Below are 20,164 nucleotides of genomic sequence, written 5' to 3'. Positions count from 1 at the left end.
CATCCAAAGATAAAGGAGAAGCCACAATGAGATGGTAGGAGGGGTACAATCACAGTAAAATCAAATCCCATAACTGCTGGGTGGGTGACTCACAGACTGGAGAACACTTATACCACAGGAGTGCACCCACTGGAGTGAAGGTTCTGAGCCCCACGTCAGGCTTCCCAACCTGGGGGTCTAGCAACGGGAGGAGGAATTCCTAGAGAATCAGACTTTGAAGCCTAGTGGGAATTGACTGCAGGACTTTGACAGGACTGGGAGAAAGAGAGACTCCACTCTTGGAGGGCAGACACAAAGTAGTGTGCCCATCGGGACCCAGGGGAAGGAGCAGTGACCTCAGGGAAGACTGAACCAAAACTACCTGCTAGTGTTGGAGGGTATCCTGCAGAGGCGGGGGGTGGCTGTGGCTCACCGTGGGGACAAAGACACTGACAGAAGAAGTTCTGGGAAGTACTCCTTGGAGTGAACCCTCCCAGAGTCTGTCATTAGCCCCTCCAAAGAGGCCAGGTAGGCTCCAGTGTTGGGTTGCCACAGGCCAAACAACCAACAGGGAGAGAACCCAGCCCCACCCATCAAGAGTCAAGTGGATTAAAGTTTTACTGAGCTCTTCCCACCAGAGCAGCAGTCAGCTCTACCCACCACCAGTCCCTCTCATCAAGCCTCTTGATAGCCTCATCCACCAGAGGGCAGACAGCAGAGCAGAAGCAAGAAGAACTACAATCCTGCAGCCTGTGGAACAAAAACCACATGCACAGAAAGAGAGACAAAATGAAAAGGCAGAGGGCTATGTACCAGATGAAAGAACAAGATAAAACCCCAGAAAAACAACTAAATGAAGTGGAGATAGGCAACCTTCCAGAAAAAGAATTCAGAATAATGATAGTGAAGATGATCCAGGACCTCAGAAAAAGAATGGAGGCAAAGATCGAGAAGATGCAAGAAATGTTTAACAAAGACCTAGAAGCATTAAAGAACAAACAAACAGAGATGAAAAATACAATAACGGAAATGAAAACTACACTAGAAGGAATCAATAGCAGAATAAGTGAGGCAGAAGACAGATAAGTGACCTGGAAGACAGAATGATGGAATTCACTGATGCAGAACAGAATAAGGAAAAAAGAATGAAAAGAAATGAAGACAGCCTAGGAGACCTCTGGGACAACATTAAATGCAACAACATTCACATTATAGGGGTCCCAGAAGGAGAAGAGAGAGAGAGAAAGGACCAGAGAATATATCTGAAGAGATTGTAACTGAAAACTTCCCTAACATGGGAAAGGAAACAGCCACCCAAGTCCAGGAAGTGCAGCGAGTCTCATACAGGATAAACCCAAGGAGAAACACACCAAGACACACAATAATCAAATTGGCAAAAATTAAAGACAAAGAAAAATTATTGAAAGCAACAAGAGAAAAACGACAAATAACATACAAGGTAACTCCCATAAGGTTAACAGCTGATTTCTCAGCAGAAACTCTACAAGCCAGAAGGGAGTGGTGTGATATACTTAAAGTGATGAAAAGGAAGAAACTACAACCAAGATTACTCTACCCAGCAAGGATCTCATTCAGATTCGATAGAGAAATCAAAAGCTTTACAAACAAGCAAAACCTAAGAGAATTCAGCACCACCAAACCAGCCCTACAACAAATGCTAAAGGAACTTCTGTAAGTGGGAAACACAAAAGAAGAAAAGTATCTACAAAAACAAGCCCAAAATGATCAAGAAAATGGTCATAGGAAAATACATATCGATAATTACCTTAAACATGAACGGATTAAATGCTCCAACCAAAAGTCACAGGCTTGCTAAATGGATACAAAAACAAGACCCATATATATGCTGTCTACAAGAGACCCACTTCAGACCTAGCGACACATACAGACTGAAAGTGAGGGGATGGAAAAAGATATTCCATGCAAATGGAAATCAAAAGTAAGCTGGAGTAGCAATACTCATATCAGATAAAATAGACTTTAAAATAAAGAATGTTATAAGAGACAAGGAATGACACTACATAATGATCAAGGGATCAATCCAAGAAGAAGATATAACAATTATAAATATATATGCACCCAACATAGGAGCACCTCAATACATAAGGCAACTGCTAACAGCTATAAAAGAGGAAATCGACAGTAACACAATAATAGTGGGGGACTTTAACAGCTCACTTACACCAATGGACAGATCATACAAAATGAAAATAAATAAGGAAACAGAAGCTTTAAATGACACAATAGACCAGAGATATTTAATTGATATTTATAGGACATTCCATCCAAAAAGAGCAGATTATACTTTCTTCTCAAGTGCACAAGAAACACACTCCAGGATAGATTACATCTTGGATCACAAATCAAGCCTCAGTAAATTTAAGAAAACTGAAATCATATCAAGCACTTTTCTGACCATAATGCTATGAGATTAGAAATGAATTACAGGGGAAAAAAACGTAAAAAAAACAAACACATGGAGGCTAAACAATACGTTACTAAATAACCAAGAGATCACTGAAGAAATCAAAGAGGACATCAAAAAATACCTAGAGACAAATGACAATGAAAACACGACAATCCAAAACATATGGGATGCAGCAAAAGCAGTTCTAAGAGGGAAGTTTATAGCTATACAAGCCTACCTCAAGAAACAAGAAAAATCTCAAGTAAACAATCTAACCTTACACCTAAAGGAACTAGAGAAAGAAGAACAAACAAAACCCAAAATTAGTAGAAGGAAAGAAATCATAACGATCAGAGCAGAAATAAATGAAATAGAAACAAAACAAGAGCAAAGATCAATAAAACTAAAAGCTGGATCTTTGAGAAGATAAACAAAATTGATAAACCATTAGCCAGACTCATCAAGAAAAAGAGGAAGAGGACTCAAATCAATAAAATTAGAAATGAAAAAGGAGAAGTTACAACAGACAACGCAGAAATACAAAGCATCCTAAGAGACTACTACAAGCAACTCTGTGCCAATAAAATGGACAACCTGGAAGAAATGGACAAATTCTTAGAAAGGTATAACCTTCCAAGACTGAACCAGGAAGAAACAGAAAATATGAACAGACCAATCATCAGTAATGAAATTGAAACTGTGATTAAAAATCTTCCAACAAACAAAAGCCCAGGACCAGATGGCTTCACAGGTGAATTCAATCAAACATTTAGAGAAGAGCTAACACCCATCCTTCTAAAACTCTTCCAAAAAACTGCAGAGGAAGGAGCACTCCCAAACTCATTCTATGAGGCCACCATCACCCTCATACCAAAACCACATCGAGATACTACAAAAAAAGAAAATTACAGACCAATATCACTGATGAATATAGACGCAAAAATCCTCAACAAAATACCAGCAAACAGAATCCAACAACACATTAAAAGGATCATACACCAGGATCAAGTGGGATTTATCCCAGGGATGCAAGGATTCTTCAATATACGCAAATCAATTAATGTGATACACCATATTAACAAACTGAACAATAAAAACCATATGATCATCTCAGAAAAAGATGCAGAAAAAGCTTCTGACAAAATTCAACACCTATTTATGATAAAAACTCTCCAGAGAGTGGGCATAGAGGGAAACTACCTCAACATAATAAAGGCCATATATGACAAACCCACAGCAAACATCCTTCTCAATGGTGAAAAACTGAAAGCATTTCCTCTAAGATCAGGAATGAGACAAGGATGTTCACTCTAGCCACTATTATTCAACATAGTTTTGGAAGTCCTAGCCACGGCAATCACAGAAGAAAAAGAATTAAAAGGAATACAAATTGGAAAAGAAGAAGTAAAACTGTCAGTGTTTGCAAATGACATGATACTATACATAGAGAATCCTAAAGATGCCACCAGAAAACTACTAGAGCTAATCAATGAATTTGGTAAAGTTGCAGGATACAAAATTAATGCACAGAAATTTCTTGCATTCCTATACACTAATGATGAAAAATCTGAAAGAGAAATTATGGAAACACTCCCATTTACCACTGCAACAACAACAAAAAAATACCTAGGAATAAACCTACCTAGGGAAACAAAAGACCTGTATGTAGAAAACTATAAGACACTGATGAAAGAAATTAAAGATGATACCAACAGATGGAGAGATATACCATGTTCTTGGATTGTAAGAATCAATATTGTGAAAATGACTATACTACCCAAAGCAATCTGCAGATTCAATGCAATCCCCATCAAATTACCAGTGGCATTTTTTATGGAACTAGAACAAATCAACTTAAAATTTGTATGGAGACACAAAAGACCCCACCCCAAATAGCCAAAGCAGTCTTGAGAGAAAAAAACGGAGCTGGAGGAATCAGACTCCCTGACTTCAGACTATACTACAGAGCTACAGTAATCAAGACAATATGGTTCCGGCACAAAAAGAGAAACGTAGATCAGTGGAACAAGATAGAAAGCCCAGAGATAAACCCACGCACCTATGGTCAACTAATCTATGACAAAGGAGGCAAAGATATACAATGGAGAAAAGACAGTCTCTTCAATAAGTGGTGCTGGGAAAACTGGACAGCTACATGTAAAAGAATGAAATTAGAACACTCCCTAACACCATACACAAAAATAAACTCAAAATGGATTCAAGACCTAAATGTAAGACCAGACACTATAAAACTCTTAGAGGAAAACATAGGAAGAACACTCTTTGACATAAACCACAGCAAGATCTTTTTTGATCCACCTCCTTGAGTAATGGAAATAAAAACAAAAATAAACAAATGGGTCCCAATGAAACTTCAAAGCTTTTGCACAGCAAAGGAAACCATAAACAGACGAAATGACAACCCTCAGAATGGGAGAAAATATTCGCAAACGAATCAACGGACAAAGGATTAATCTCCAAAATATATTAACAGCTCATGCAACTCAATATTAAAGAAACAAACAACCCAATCCAAAAATGGGCAGAAGACCTAAATAGACATTTCTCCAAAGAAGACATACAGATGGCCAAGAAGCACATGAAAAGCTGCTCAACATCACTAATTATTAGAGAAAGCAAATCAAAACTACAATAAGGTATCACCTCACACCAGTTAGAATGGGCATCTTCAGAAAATATACAAACAACAAATGCTGGAGAGGGTGTGGAGAAAAGGGAACCCTCTTGCACTGTTGGTGGGAATGTAAATGGATACAGCCACTGTGGAGAACAGTATGGAGGTTCCTTAAAAAACTAAAGGATATGATCCAGCAATCCCACTACTGGGAATATACCCAGAGAAAACCATAATTCAAAAAGACACATGCACCTCAGTGTTCACTGCAGCACTACTTACAATAACCAGGTCATGGAAGCAACCTAAATGTCCACTGATAGACAAATGGATAAAGAAGTTGTGGTACATATATACGATGGAATATTACTCAGCCATAAAAAGGAACGAAATTGAGTCATTTGTTGAGACGTGGATGGATCTAGAGACTGTCATACAGAGTGAAGTAAGTCAGAAAGAGAAAAACAAATATTGTATATTAACGCATGTATGTGGAACCTAGAAAAATGGTATAGATGAACCAGTTTGCGGGGCAGAAGTTGAGACACAGATGTAGAGAACAAACGTATGGACACCAAGGGGGGAAAACCATGGTGGGGTGGGGATGGCGGTGTGCTGAACTGGACGATTGGGATTGACATGTATACACTGATGTGTATAAAATTGATGACTAATAAGAACCTGCAGTGTAAACAAACAAAAAACAACTAATATTAAACTTTCTTTGGGTTATCTGTATGGAAATATGTTAATATAAATGTTTCAGACATTACATGAAATGTCTAAAAATCTTATATGTTCTGGTATAATGTTATAAGTCGTAATTCTAGTTATTACTTTAAAATATATATCTCAGAAATAACTAAATTCCTTGTCAATTGCATTATTATGAACTTTCATCAAATCTTTAACCGTGGTCATTTTTAAGTCTTTTGTCATTTACAGACAGTTCTGGGTATAGTCTGATGCTTTCACAAAAATGTTCCTATAAAGGGGTTTCATCTTCAAGGAATTCATGGAAAAGACTCTGACAAGTACAGGTTTCGGGTAACTGACTATACTGCTGAACTGAATGAATAAGCATTTTCAGAACTCTAATGGAAAACTGATGAATTAATAAAAGTGCTAACAAAAGATCAAGATGAAAAAAAAATTAATTACATGGGACTGAGTGAACTGATGAGGATGATTATAATTTTTGTGACTTTCTGTTTGAATAATAAAAAAAAAAATCCCACAAGGACTCAGAGGCAAAAAATATACAAATCAATTTTCACTGCAAAGTAAAGGAGCTGTTACAGTGGAGGATTACTGGACTGAATGTCAATATTATGACATTGTATAAGTGTGTTTAGTGTTTGCTAACTGCAATCATTGTTGCTTTTGTGGTCATCCATTTACAATGCTTGGTGTCAGTTTATCTCTTGTAAAAATAAAATACAGTGTGTGTGCATGAAAAAAATAAAATAAAAAGTCAAAAAACCCCAAAAACCATAAAAAAAAAAGAAATATAATTCCCGAGGAACTCTACTAAATATTTAATAATCCAGAGGACCATCCAAGATATAAAGTGAAGAAATCAAATTATAGAATACATATATATAACATCATCCCTTTTCTTTAAGAAACCGACCAATCAACAAAATAAACACAACCATATGTTTATATATATTTGTATAAACCATATGTGTATATATATTTGTATAAACATGGAGGTCACTCAAGGCCTGTTGACCTTGAATCCCATATGATGGTAAAGAGATGGGGAGGAGAGATCAGCAATTTTTTTCTTAAATAATGTTTGGAATTTTTTTGCCTGTTTCAACAATCATGCTATACTTTTGCCACTGGAAAAAATTAATAAAGAAAATTTAAATTAAAGGGAAAAATTAAATTACCACTAAAATAGAAAACAAAGGCTAATTGGCCATAAGCATACTCATTAAGAATTAAAATCTAGCTAAGAATAAAAGTGAAAAAAATCCTTTATTTTAATGACAGCTACCCAAAGAATCTTTAATGTCCATTTATAAAAGCAAGCCACTGGTAATCTTTGGCAAGGTGCTCCTGAATATATCCTCATGCCAGCAAACATCTTAAACTAACTGAATCTCTTTCTTGGATCACAAAACTATTCATTTAATTTCCTGCCAAGCTAAATAGGGGAAAATGTATGCTTTACACTTTCAGACAAAATGCCTTGTTAAGTCTTAACTGTAGGGGTGGTGCAATAAATCCTCATGTGTTAACAAGTTGTGGTCTACAACAGAGTCATGTATTTTATTTCAGGAAAAAATATTACATTTTCTGTGTTTTCAGCAAGTTTAAATGGAAAAAAAAGGGGGAGGGGGTAAGAGAGGCTATTGTGCAGCTCTAAGCAAAGCTGAGAAAGGAGAGTAAGCCTGCCCAGAAATATGTGACCTATAGGTTTGGCTTAAATTTCACTTGCTGAATTCTTGATCTAAACCCATTTCTTTTCCATAATATATACTGGGAAAATGTCAATCTATCCAGTACATCTCAAACTATTCAAAGAATATTTTAAAACAAAAATTCTTAACTGTCCTATATACCATACTCTATCGCCTGTAGTTAACCAATATGGGTAAAATTCGTCTCCAATGTGACTTTCACTGAGCGTATCAGTGACTTATTCAAATAATGGAGCTGAAGATAAATTCAAATCTTAACAAGTACTCACTTTTACAGTTTCTTCTGTATTAAGTTTATTTCCCTTAACCAAGACAATTTGGAAAGGGTTGTTATTTTCCCAAACATGCTGTAAAAAAATGAAATAAACAGAGTATTTTAATGAAAGAAATGAATATTCTATGCTAGCAATGAAATCGTCTTATCAGTTCTCATTTCCATTGGTAAAAGAATGAAAATACACCTCTGAACTAACACCTGAAAATCATATATATTAAAATAACCATCACAACCACTAGCACTTAGTTCTCAAGGCAGAACAGGCAGCATTCCAGTATTGCTAAGAAATTCACTAAACACCATTAAAAAATAGTATTAAAAGTTTTGCATAAATTAAGAATTGACCAATAAATTAATATAAAGATAATAACTTAATCATCAAGGAATGGTTAAACATTCAATTTCTTAAGACTGAAGAACTATTTTAAAACTGTCGTGTTCTGATGAATACAAACTTAAGATTTGCTTTATACAAATATATTACATTCTAGAAAAAAATGATGGCTTTGTTACATTTAAAGTCTAAAAGTATTCAATAAGAAAGAAAGAAGAAAACAGACAAATTATACCAAAACACTATTACAGATAAACTGAAAGAAATGAGATATACCAGAAAATCAACTGTCTCTGCACATCTAACTTTTCTACTAGAATGCTCAACTTGCTCTTTGAAGTCCCATTTAGCTCTAATCTCAACATATCTCAAATTTGAGGGCATTTTTCTTTAGCACCAAAAGATAATCGAAAACATAAATGGCCTGTTTACAATCATATGTAGCCTGAGTAAGGAAAAAGAAGGGTAGCTAAAAAGATAATTACTAATAAATGGTGATGGATCTTTGGCAAATATGCATTAATATTCTGGGGAATATTAATTCATATTAATATTCTGTGGAAAATAGGCTTAAGCATACAACCTAACCAAAAAAATCGCGTGCCTTCTGGGGTTACCAAAGGTTCATACGTGAAACTTACAGAAATAATTCGAGTTTTCTTTGGTGGTAAAGGAAGAGGAAGGTTAGATGAATTTCGATTTATGGCAGCCTCTATGGCAATCATTTCCTGTTCATACAGCTTCTTGATCTTGCAACATTCCACAAGTATAAAATGGGGCAAGGTCCTATTCATTACACAGTTCCGGATATACTACAGTGGCAAGAAAGAATAAGGTAAGGATTTTCAAGCAAAACTTAAATCAACAGAAGAATAAAATTAAGCTGAACAACACTAGAACAAATGCACTGTGAAAGAGTATCTTACATAACAACTCAATGTCAAGAATATGAGAAATAAAAATCACAACATAAAATTGCTACAATTAATTGAACATCTACATACCTGAGAACTGAACTAGATACTTCTTATATGTTAGAGCTAACCTTCATAACTCTAAAAGACAGATTTTCCCCTTTTAATAGACTAAAGAACTGAAAATCAGAAAGCTAAATTACACAGCTAGTATCTTTAACACCTGGATTTAAATCCATTTGTCTGACTTCTTTTCTGTTTGCTAAACTTTGGAGAAATATGTGCCACAGTATAGATGTTTTATTTTCTCTTCTCTGCACTTAAGACCTGACAGTATGACCAACTGGCACACCTTTCCAGGGGCAGGACTTGATCGTCATAGACTGTGATGCCACACTGCCACCTCTGACCAGTAAGTCAGGAAAGGTGAATATGTAGTACACATGTGGCCATTTTTTATAAGTCTTGAGGTGGCCACATTTCCATGGATCCCTGAGGCAGACCTGGTACCTTTTCAGCACAGGGCTCCAGGCACCCATTACTGCCTTTCCATCAAAAACTTACTGGCCATTTGAGTTTGATGCTCTGTTTCATTTCCATGAAACCAGGATGATTCTCCAGAGGCATAAAAGAAGAGGGGTGGTTATTCACATTACCAAAGATTCCTAACATAATGAATAGAAATCCAATGTACTCCTCACTATAATAAATTTCCTATACAGATATAAAGTGTGACTCAGTATATTGTATTCAATTCAGAACCACTGAAAATACACTTCTGGAAAAAAGAAAATTTCCAGAATGGCCTATAAGTGGGAGTTAACATGATACTATGATAAATAAATTCATTCAAAAACTTTTCACTATGAAAGATGTATCATTTCATTTCCTTCAGGTTCCTTCACCTTCATTGTATATTTTCTTTCTCACATGACCTTGTACAAAAAACACACGTCTTTAGTTTTCTTTGTAATAACAAATTCCAGTTTGAGCAAAACAATGTACTTTCTTCCTATTAAGGTTTAAAAAAAGAGTGTTAAATTAAAGAAGCAGTAGGCTACTTAAAAGATGGCAGAGGGCTTCCCTGGTGGCGCAGTGGTTGAGAGTCCGCCTGCCGATGCAGGGGACACGGGTTTGTGCCCCGGTCCGGGAGGATCCCACATGCCGCGGAGCAGCTGGGCCCGTGAGCCATGGCCGCTGAGCCTGCGCGTCTGGAGCCTGTGCTCCGCAACGGGAGTGGCCACAACAGTGAGAGGCCCGCGTACCACAAAAAAAAAAAAAAGATGGCAGAACATGAAGGGAAGAAGTCAGTACTTAGATGTCACCACCAAGCACTTTTCATCTTCCTTCTTCCTCTCATGGGCTAGAGTTCAAGCACTTACTGTCAGAATGTCACAGATCCCAAAGCTGTGCACAGAGGTTATAACTGCTGCTAGACTTTCTACCTACTAAACCAAGGATTAAGGGCTACACTAAAAATCTGAAAAAAAAAAAAAAAAAAAAGAAGGGGAGGACACAAAATCCCCTGTTACCTGGTAATAAATCAGAGCTCCTTCTCAAACAGACATCACTTAATAACTGGCATGCCTGTATCCCTCTTGCTTAAAACAAACAACAAAAATCAGAAATAAGAGTAATCAGAGGTTTCCATGGTGGCACAGTGGTTAAGAATCCGCCTGCCAATGCAGGGGACACAGGTTCAAGCCCTGGTCAGGGAAGATCCCACATGCCGCAGAGCAACTAAGCCCATGCGCCACAACTACTGAAGTCCGGGAGCCTAGAGCCCACGAGCCACAACTACTGAGCCTGCATGCCACAACTACTGAAGCCCATGCGCCTAGAGCCCGTGCTCCACAACAAGAGAAGCCATGGCAATGAGAAGCCCGCACACCGCAACGAAGAGTAGCCCCCACTTGCTGCAACTAGAGAAAGCCTGAGCGCAGCAAGGAAGACCCAATGCAGCCAAAAATAAATTAATTAATTAAATTAATTTTTAAAGAAAGAGTAATCACATATTTTCCTAAAATTCTGTTACTATTTACCTCTAACTTGGCACTTAACCCAGTATTCTTTATGTAACAACCATTTTTTGGTCTCCAAATGTAATTTTAACAAAAATATCCTCAAGTTCCTTGAAGGCAAAGCTTCTTTAAATAGCATACCTTATGCTGGGGGAAGGGGTGTCGCAATGCACATATCTTATTTAAACTCCACTATACTCCAAAAATAACCTGAGGCACATCAATTCCCTGCATAAAACATCTACACAAAGAATTCATGACTAAATGTAAATAAATGGTAAATTGACAGTTAAAACACATACCTGGAACTGAATTAGTGGGTGATCACCAAACACATATTCTACTCTCCCACTGACTTGCAACACATAGTCATAGGGGCTAACTTCATCTTCTTTCCCATGAATAGTCAAACGTTTTTGGATTGCCAATTCATTTATTTTGATAGGATTCATATTAGGAGATACTTGAAAGCTAAACACATCCTAAAAAGGGGGGTAGAAAAAAGAAGCAATTTTGTATTTACACTGGAAAAAAAAATCACTCTTTACATTTGTACTTATTATTAAGTACTACAGTGTACACAACTATACATAATGTTTACACATGTACATCCTTTACATTTAATTTCCAGTAAATTTTCTTTCCCCCTACCAATCCTGGAAAATCATTTTTTAACCTAAATGAATACCTTGTTACAGTTCATCTCATTTTTAGTTTAGTGTTCCCACATGCTGCTTCCCAATGCTGGTTATCAGCAGTGATGGTGAAATGGCCAAATGAGAATTTAAAGAATTTGAAGGGGGGTGGGCGGGGTGATGCATGTATGATGGAGTCGGTTGCCAAACATCCTTTATTTTGAGATTCTGTCATTCCTATTTTTTGATGGTAAAATGTTTATTCACTTATGAAATAGTGCTGGCAATAAATTACGGTATGGGGTTTGGGTTTTTTTTTAAAGCAATAATAGCCTAAATAAAAATCTATAAACTCGGGCTTCCTTGGTGGTGCAGTGGTTAAGAATCCGCCTGCCAATGCAGGGGACACGGGTCCGAGCCCTGGTCCGGGAAGATCCCACATGCCGCGGAGCAACTAAGCCCGCGAGCCACAACTACTGAGCCCACGTGCCACAACTACTGAAGCCCGCGTGCCTAGAGGCCATGCTCCACAACACGAGAAGCTACCGCAATGAGAAATCCGTGCACCACAATGGAGAGTAGCCCCCGCTCGCCGCAACTAGAGAAAGCCCGCACCCAGCAACAAAGACCCAACACAGCCAAAAATAAATAAATAAATTTATTTTTTAAAAAAATCTATAAACTCTATGTGACTTTCTAAAATTATTTCATGACTTAAAAATTTACTATTCTGTATGATCAAAAACTCTAAGAATTTTTGGTTTAATCCCTGGGAAGTATTTAGCCGAAAGAAAAGGAGACTAAGGAGACATATGATAGCTATATTCCAATTATCTGAATATCTGGCATGTAGAATAAAGGGAGATTGAATGGATACATATTAAATAAGAAAGTATAACCAGATAAGCAGAAGTCACAGAAAGCTAGTTTGAATTTAATTTTTTAAATTCAAAATTTAAATGTGTGCTTGCTCACAGTGAAAACATGCTACTTCAGTAGGCAGAGGGCTCCCATAGCAACTGGGTGTATTTGGTTAGAGACACAGGATATAAAGGATGGTGAAAAGAATTATTATGTTATATAAAGAGTCTGCCTAGATGATGTCTGAACTCCTTTCACCGTTAAGTTCTATGACTGCTTGAATCCAATAAGATTTTACATCTATATTTCTCTTCTAACTTCAAAACACTTCTTTTCACATATACTTTGTTACAATGATGATCACATTAAAATTTGTATATCCAGGAGAGGTTTGACCCATATGTGATGAAATTCAAACTGACCTAGATGGACAAATTGCCCGGAGCAGGTATTTTCAAGTTGAATTCTAATCACCTTTTAACAGTAAAATTCCCTATTTCAACTCTTTCAACAATGCAGAATTCCTTAAACAGTATTTTAAATTTGATCTTTACACTTTATGATATCCAATTCTTGGCTTAAATTGAACTTGAGTCTCAACATATCTCAGTATAGAGTGGCAAATTGTTTTCTTTTTTTTTTTTTCTAGACAAACTTCCTTTGCAAAATGCCTGAATGTAGGATCCTTTTTTTACATCTGACCTAACAAATACTTAATAACATGTTTTTGGCAAGGAGGCCGACTTGATAAAATGAGAAACACCTGGAAAAAATCCTGACTCTACCACTGACCAGCTATGAAGCAGGGCACAAAAGAACTCAAACTTCTCTCCCTTTCAGTTTCTTCACTATAAAATGGGGTTAAAATAACAACACTTTATTGGGTTGTTGTGAGAAGTAGAGAATATATTTCAAAAATACCTTTCATAATTCCTGGCATAGTAAAGTGCTCAACATAGAAGGACTACTGATAAAGGTTTTCTTATTGTTATCACAGTAACTGAAGAACAAAACAAAATATCCCTGTACTCCTACCCTAATTCCAAGGCCAGAGACTAGATGATAAAATGAGCACACTTCATACAAAGGCAGTAGCATAATCTAGTTTGTAAAATTGCTGTGAACATTCAGATACAGATTAACTGTATATACACTCTATTATAATGCCCAATTCCAAACCGGCACTTAGTTCACGTACGCACAGAATGCAAATGTAAGAAAATGGAAAAAAAGAGCTCTTTGATCAAACCTTTCATTTTATAGACAAGAGAAAAATCACAAGAGAAAATAAAATTATATCCACATTAAACAACATTATCTATACCAGGGGTTGGCAAACTTTTTCTCTAAAGAACTAGGCTTTGCTAACAACATGAGTATCTGTCGCATATTCTTCTTTCTTTTCTTTTTAACATCCTTCAAAATTCTTGGAGTTTTTTACATCCCACAAAAAATATAAAAACCATTCAAAACCACTGCAGTTTGCAGATCCCGATCTAGACAAAAATGCATCAAAAAACCATATATGTGCAAAGGATGTGTCACTTTAGGTTGTCACATATAATCCTAAATATATTTCCATCTTAAATCTAAAAATGATCTATGTCAGTCTTTACTAGGTGAGGAACAGCCTCCTCTAACATTGGTGCTGCATTCTGGTAAAATTCACAAACTTATTGTAAAGTATTTCTTAAAATAATATAATACTACCTGACAATTTTCAAAATGAACAGCCACAATGAGCTTTCCTCCGTAAAGTTTATCTTCTAGATTTTCAGGGATGGATGGTTCATGCTCTGGTGGATAGGTTTGCTTTAGCCAATCCATCCAAGACAATCCCACAAGCGACTGAATCTTTTCCTCACTGAATCTGCGCATTTTTATTCGGAATTCATTCACCTCAGGATCCTTCAAGGCATCAAATTCATGCAAACCTAAACAAAAATTTTAAACGTGTCATTTTGAGTAGCTAAGAGAATACAAAATATACTCAAAAAAAGATAATTTGGATGCTTGGTTTTTATGAAGCCAACAAAACTGAACAGGAAAATATTATTAAAGATAAAGAGAATATTATGAAAGATAAAAAAATATTCAAGATAAAATAACGAACTTCATGTATAGAAGATGAACATACAATTAGATTTCTAAAGAATACAAACTTGAAACCTCTTAAAGAAATATAGCTGGTTACCAATTTTAAAAAGATAATCACTGAAATTCACAGTACTATTTTAAAACCACATATGAAAAAGCCAGTTTTTCTTTACAAATCAAGTAAATCACATTTAAAATATTTAAGAAAGGCTAAGAATCTGAAAACTTTACAAATAAGCCTAAAACTCAAGTTATTACTTAAAACTCAGTAAACTTCAATTTTATAAACTTTCAGTTTACTGTGATTTTTCAACAATGGTTATAGCATATCAGTTAGTCAAAAATCTCATAAACATAAAACTATTTTTTGTTGTACTGAATTATGAACCACTTCTGCCATGAAAATAACTATATAACAGCCTGTATAAGCTTATAATTATTCTAATAAATAATTCTAGATATCTAAACTAATAGAACATGTATAAATTTTTATATGTGCATTAATTTTTACCTATCAGATTGGCAAACATTTTAAAGTTGGACAAAACCTTAAGCTGGAAGGGACAGAAGAGAAATAGGCATATTTAATATTTATTAGCGCGCGCGCGCACACACACACACACACACACACACACACACACTTTTGACCCTGGTATTCCACCAAGAGGAAGTGCAACCTGAGCGACTCAGGACCAACTAGTGAAAGTCAAATATGTTCCCCAAACCAGTCACGTTAAGATGCCCAGCTTCTCGTGAGCCCACCTTGCGCTTCCTCCTGCCAGCAACTTCCATCAGGCATACATGAAAGCCATCCACTTTCTCTACCATAAAAGTTTATCACTCCCCTGCCTGACTCTGAGTCACTGCCAAACACAAAATTCCTTTATTATAGCAAGCTCTGAGTAAAAAGTCTGTTCTCATTTGCATGATTGTTTATTTCCACAAATCTATGGAAATAATTGTACAGATAACATGATATCAGTACAAGCATGTTCACTGTAGCTTTGTTTATAATAAACAAAAAACTGGAAACAACCTAAAGATAATCATTAAGACCTGGTTAAAAAAATTAAGATACATCCATATACCATGATAGAGTGGTGCAAGTGCTAAAATGAATGAAGTAGATCTGTGTTGTTAGGATAAAAGTCCCAGATATATTAAATATATAAAGCAGGAACACAATGGGTCTCGCAAGATTCCTTTTATGCAAATTCAAAAGAAAGAATATAGAATGCATATAAATTTTTGCCTTGAAAATTGAGATAATATTAACAGCATTTCATAGTGTTGGAGAGGGAAGCACAGTGTGGCAAGCTGTTACTTTTCATTCTGTAGGGCCAAATCAATACTATATCATTTGAATATATGCACGTCAATGAGTGTTATCTTGATAGTAGACTTACCTGCATTGTATATTTACGTCTATTAAAACAGTCATTATTTCTAAAATAAATATTAGCACTGATTTGACGTATTAAATATAGAAAATTTAAAATGTTTAAGTTCCATAATACAACAAAGGTAAAATCTTGAGGGTAAAATATGATTTCTTGGATAGTTTTAGATCTGGAATAAAATATATTACTCTAAATCAGCTATGTGAATGAACTGTAATTTAAGCGAACTATCTTAAGTATCTTAGAGCTTCTTCCTTTGCACTGTTCAAACTATTTCTATTCACAGATCATCGGTACTACAGATAAGGACATGGAAATGGATACCTAATAATAGATACATCTAACAAAAATCAAACTCTTTATCTCCCTTTATCTACTAAAAGTCATGTCTAATCCACTTTCTAAATGTCTCTCAACTCCGTCTAGTTCTCTTAGGTCCTATAGCCATTACCTTAATCCTAGCTACCATCATCTCTCCCATGGATTAATTATTACATCAGTTTTTCATTAATTTCTCTACTCACAATCTTAATCCCTCCAATCCATTTCCATTCCCCAACCTAAATAATTTTTCTAAAATGAAAATCTGATGATGTTACTCCCCTACTTAAATCCCTTCAATAGCTTCCCAATTGCTCTTACGAATTAAATCTCTACTTTTTACACGGCCTGGATGGCTCTGCATGCTCTGAAGCCGGTTGCCGCTCTGGACTTCCTGCTTATCCTAGCTGTCCCTTAAGCAAATTATAGTCAATTTCTTTTATTCCTTGAATAGGCCATCATTCCTATATGCCATTCCCACTTGGTTTTCCTTCTTCCATCTCCTTTCACCTACTCAACTCCTAATGAGCACTTAAGTCACAGTTTAGCTGTTTGTCTGCAAAGAGGAAGGCCCTGACTCACCCAGTTGATTTAAGTGACCCTCCTTGACTTATAACAGCTTATACATTGTATTGTAACTGTCGGTTTACTGATCCATTATTTCCCACTGGATTGTGAGCTCCAAGCAGACAAAGACCACATTACCCAAGTTCAGTGCTGTGGTTCACAAGTATAAACACTCAATATAAACTGTTGAATTGCAATTGCTATTGTTTTGGTGATTTTTTTTCAATAATATAAATAAGGGACTCTTTTCACATAACTATGAGAGACAACTGAAAAGTACAGATTTCTTTCATACATCCCAGACTCACTAAATACCAATCTCTGACAATCTGCTTTTTAAGAAACTGATGAATGGTTACCTAATCTATAACAAAGGAGGCAAGTGGACTTCCCTAGTGGTCCAGTGGGCAAGACTCCACGCTCCCAATGCAGGAAGCCCAGGATGTGATTCCTGGTCGGGGAACTAGTTCCTGCATGCATGCCACAACTAACACTCTGCATGCTGCAACTAAGAAGCCCGCATGCCACAACTAAGAAGTCTGCATACTGCAACTAAAGATCCCACATGCCACAACAAATATCCTGTGTGCCACAACTAACACACAGCACAGTCAAAATAAATAAATATTTTAGGGCTTCCCTGGTGGCACAGTGGTTGAGAGTCCACCTGCCAATGCAGGGGACACGGGTTCGTGCCCTGGTCTGGGAAGATCCCACATGCCGCGGAGCGGGTGGGCCCGTGAGCCACGGCTGCTGAGCCTGTGCGCCCAGAGCCTGTGCTCCGCAACAGGAGAGGCCACAACAGTGAGAGGCCCACATACCACAAAAAATAAATAAGTAAGTAAATAAATAAATATTTTAAACAACAACAAAACAAAGGAGGCAAGCATATACAATGTAGACAAGCCAGTCTCTTCAATAAGTGGTGCTGGGAAAACTGGACAGTTACATGTAAGAGAATGAAATTAGAACACTCCCTAACACCATACACAAAAATAAACTCAAAATGGATTGAAGACCTAAATGTAAGGGCAGATACTATAAAACTCTTAGAGGAAAACAGAGGCAGAACACTCTCTGACATAAATCGAAGCAAGATCTTTTCTGATCCACCTTCTAAAGTAATGACAATAAAAACAAAAATAAACAAATGGGATCTAATTAAACTTAAAAGCTTTTGCACAGAAGGAAACCATAAACAAAAGAAAAAGATAACCCTCAGAATGGGAGAAAATATTTGCAAACAAAGCAACCAACAATTAATGTCCAAAATATACAAATGGCTCATGCAGCTCAATAACAAAAAAACAAACAACCCAATCAAAAAATGAGAAGACCTAAACAGACATTTCTCCAAAGAAGACATACAGATGACCAAAAAGTACATGAAAAGATGCTCAACATCACTAATTATTAGAGCTATGCGATCAAAACTACAATGACATTATCACCTCACACCGGTCAGAATGGCCATCATCAAAAAATCTACAAACAATAAGTGCTGGAGAGGGTGCGGAGAAAAGGGAACCGTCCCACATTGTTGGTGGGAATGTAAACTGGTACAGCCACTGTGGAGAACAGTATGGAGGTTCCTTAAACAACTACAAATACATATGACCCAGCAATCCCACTACTGGGCATATACCCTGAGAAAACCAAAATTCAAAAAGAGTCATGTACCAAAATGTTCATTGCAGCTCTATTTACAATAGCCCAGAGATGGAAACAACCTAAGTGTCCATCATCGGATGAATGGATAAAGAAGATGTGGCACATATATACAATGGAATATTACTCAGCCATAAAAAGAGACGAAATTGAGCTATTTGTAATGAGGTGGATAGACCTAGAGTCTGTCATACAGAGTGAAGTAAGTCAGAAAGAGAGAGACAAATACCGTATGCTAGCACATATATATGCAATTTAAAAAAAAATGTCATGAAAAACCTAGGGGTGAAACAGGAATAAAGACACAGACTTACTAGAGAATGGACTTGAGGCTATGGGGAGGGGGAAGGGTAAACGGTGACAAAGCGATAAAGAGGCATGGACATATATACACTACCAAAAGTAAGGTAGTTAGCTAGTGGGAAGCAGCCGCATAGCACAGGGAGATCAGCTCGGTGCTTTGTGACCGCCTGGAGGGGTGGGATAGGGAGGGTGGGAGGGAGGGAGACGCAAGCGGGAAGAGATATGGGAATATATGTATATATATAACTGATTCATTTTGTTGTGAAGCTGAAACTAACATACCATTGTAAAGCAATTATACTCCAATAAAGATGTTAAAAAAAAAATACAACAATCTTCAGTACAAAAAAAAAAAAAAAAAAGAGTCATGTACCAAAGTGTTCATTGCAGCTCTATTTACAATAGCCCAGAGATGGAAACAACCTAAGTGCCCATCATTGGATGAATGGATAAAGAAGATGTGGCACATATATACAATGGAATATTACTCAGCCATAAAAAGAAACGAAATTGAGCTATTTGTAATGAGGTGGATAGACCTAGAGTCTGTCATACAGAGTGAAGTAAGTCAGAAAGAAAAAGACAAATACCATATGCTAACACATATATATGGAATTTAAGGGGAAAAAAAATGTCATGAAGAACCTAGGGGTAAGACAGGAATAAAGACACAGACCTACTGGAGAACGGACTTGTGGATATGGGGAGGGGGAAGGGTGAGCTGTGACAGGGCGAGAGAGAGGCATGGACATATATACACTAACAAACGTAAGGTAGATAGCTAGTGGGAAGCAGCCGCATGGCACAGGGATATCGGCTCGGTGCTTTGTGACCGCCTGGAGGGGTGGGATAGGGAGGGTGGGAGGGAGGGAGATGCAAGAGGGAAGAGATATGGGAACATATGTATATGTATAACTGATTCACTTTGCTATAAAGCAGAAACTAACACACACACACACAAAAAAAAAAAAAAAAAACTAAAAATAGAACTACCATATGACCCAGCAATCCCACTCCTGGGCATATATCCAGAGAAAACCATAATTTGAAAAGATACATGCACCCCAATGTTCATTGCAGCACTATTTACAATAGCCAAGACATGGAAGCAACCTAAATATCCATTGACAAAGGAATGGATAAAGAAGATGTGGAACATATGTACATTGAAATATTACTCAGCCATAAAAAAGAACGAAATAACGCCATTTGCAGCAACATGGATGGACCTAGAGATTGTCATACTGACTGAAGTAAGTCAGACACAGAAAGATAAATATCATACGATACTG

General features: G+C 36.7%; 1 protein-coding gene across 5 annotated transcripts in view; it reads right to left on the bottom strand.

Moving 5' to 3' along the window:
• PIK3CB (phosphatidylinositol-4,5-bisphosphate 3-kinase catalytic subunit beta) overlaps positions 1–20,164 on the bottom strand; it is a 194,036-nt gene that overhangs the window by 77,189 nt on the left and 96,683 nt on the right. For 4 of the 5 annotated variants that reach the window (XM_060149740.1, XM_060149743.1, XM_060149744.1 and 1 more), the window contains 4 exons: positions 14,227–14,450; positions 11,323–11,502; positions 8,727–8,897; positions 7,744–7,821 (listed from right to left, as the gene is read on the bottom strand). In XM_060149740.1, the coding sequence (XP_060005723.1) occupies positions 7,744–7,821; positions 8,727–8,897; positions 11,323–11,502; positions 14,227–14,450 (653 nt within the window). The remainder of the gene's footprint in view (positions 1–7,743; positions 7,822–8,726; positions 8,898–11,322; positions 11,503–14,226; positions 14,451–20,164) is intronic. The other variant, XM_060149742.1, reaches the window with a different exon arrangement.

The sequence above is a fragment of the Lagenorhynchus albirostris genome, chromosome 5 (genome assembly GCF_949774975.1).
Source record: "Lagenorhynchus albirostris chromosome 5, mLagAlb1.1, whole genome shotgun sequence".
NCBI classification, from domain to species: domain Eukaryota; kingdom Metazoa; phylum Chordata; class Mammalia; order Artiodactyla; family Delphinidae; genus Lagenorhynchus; species Lagenorhynchus albirostris.
Note: the sequence above shows the minus strand (reverse complement) of the source record. Positions and strands in the feature narration are given on the sequence as shown.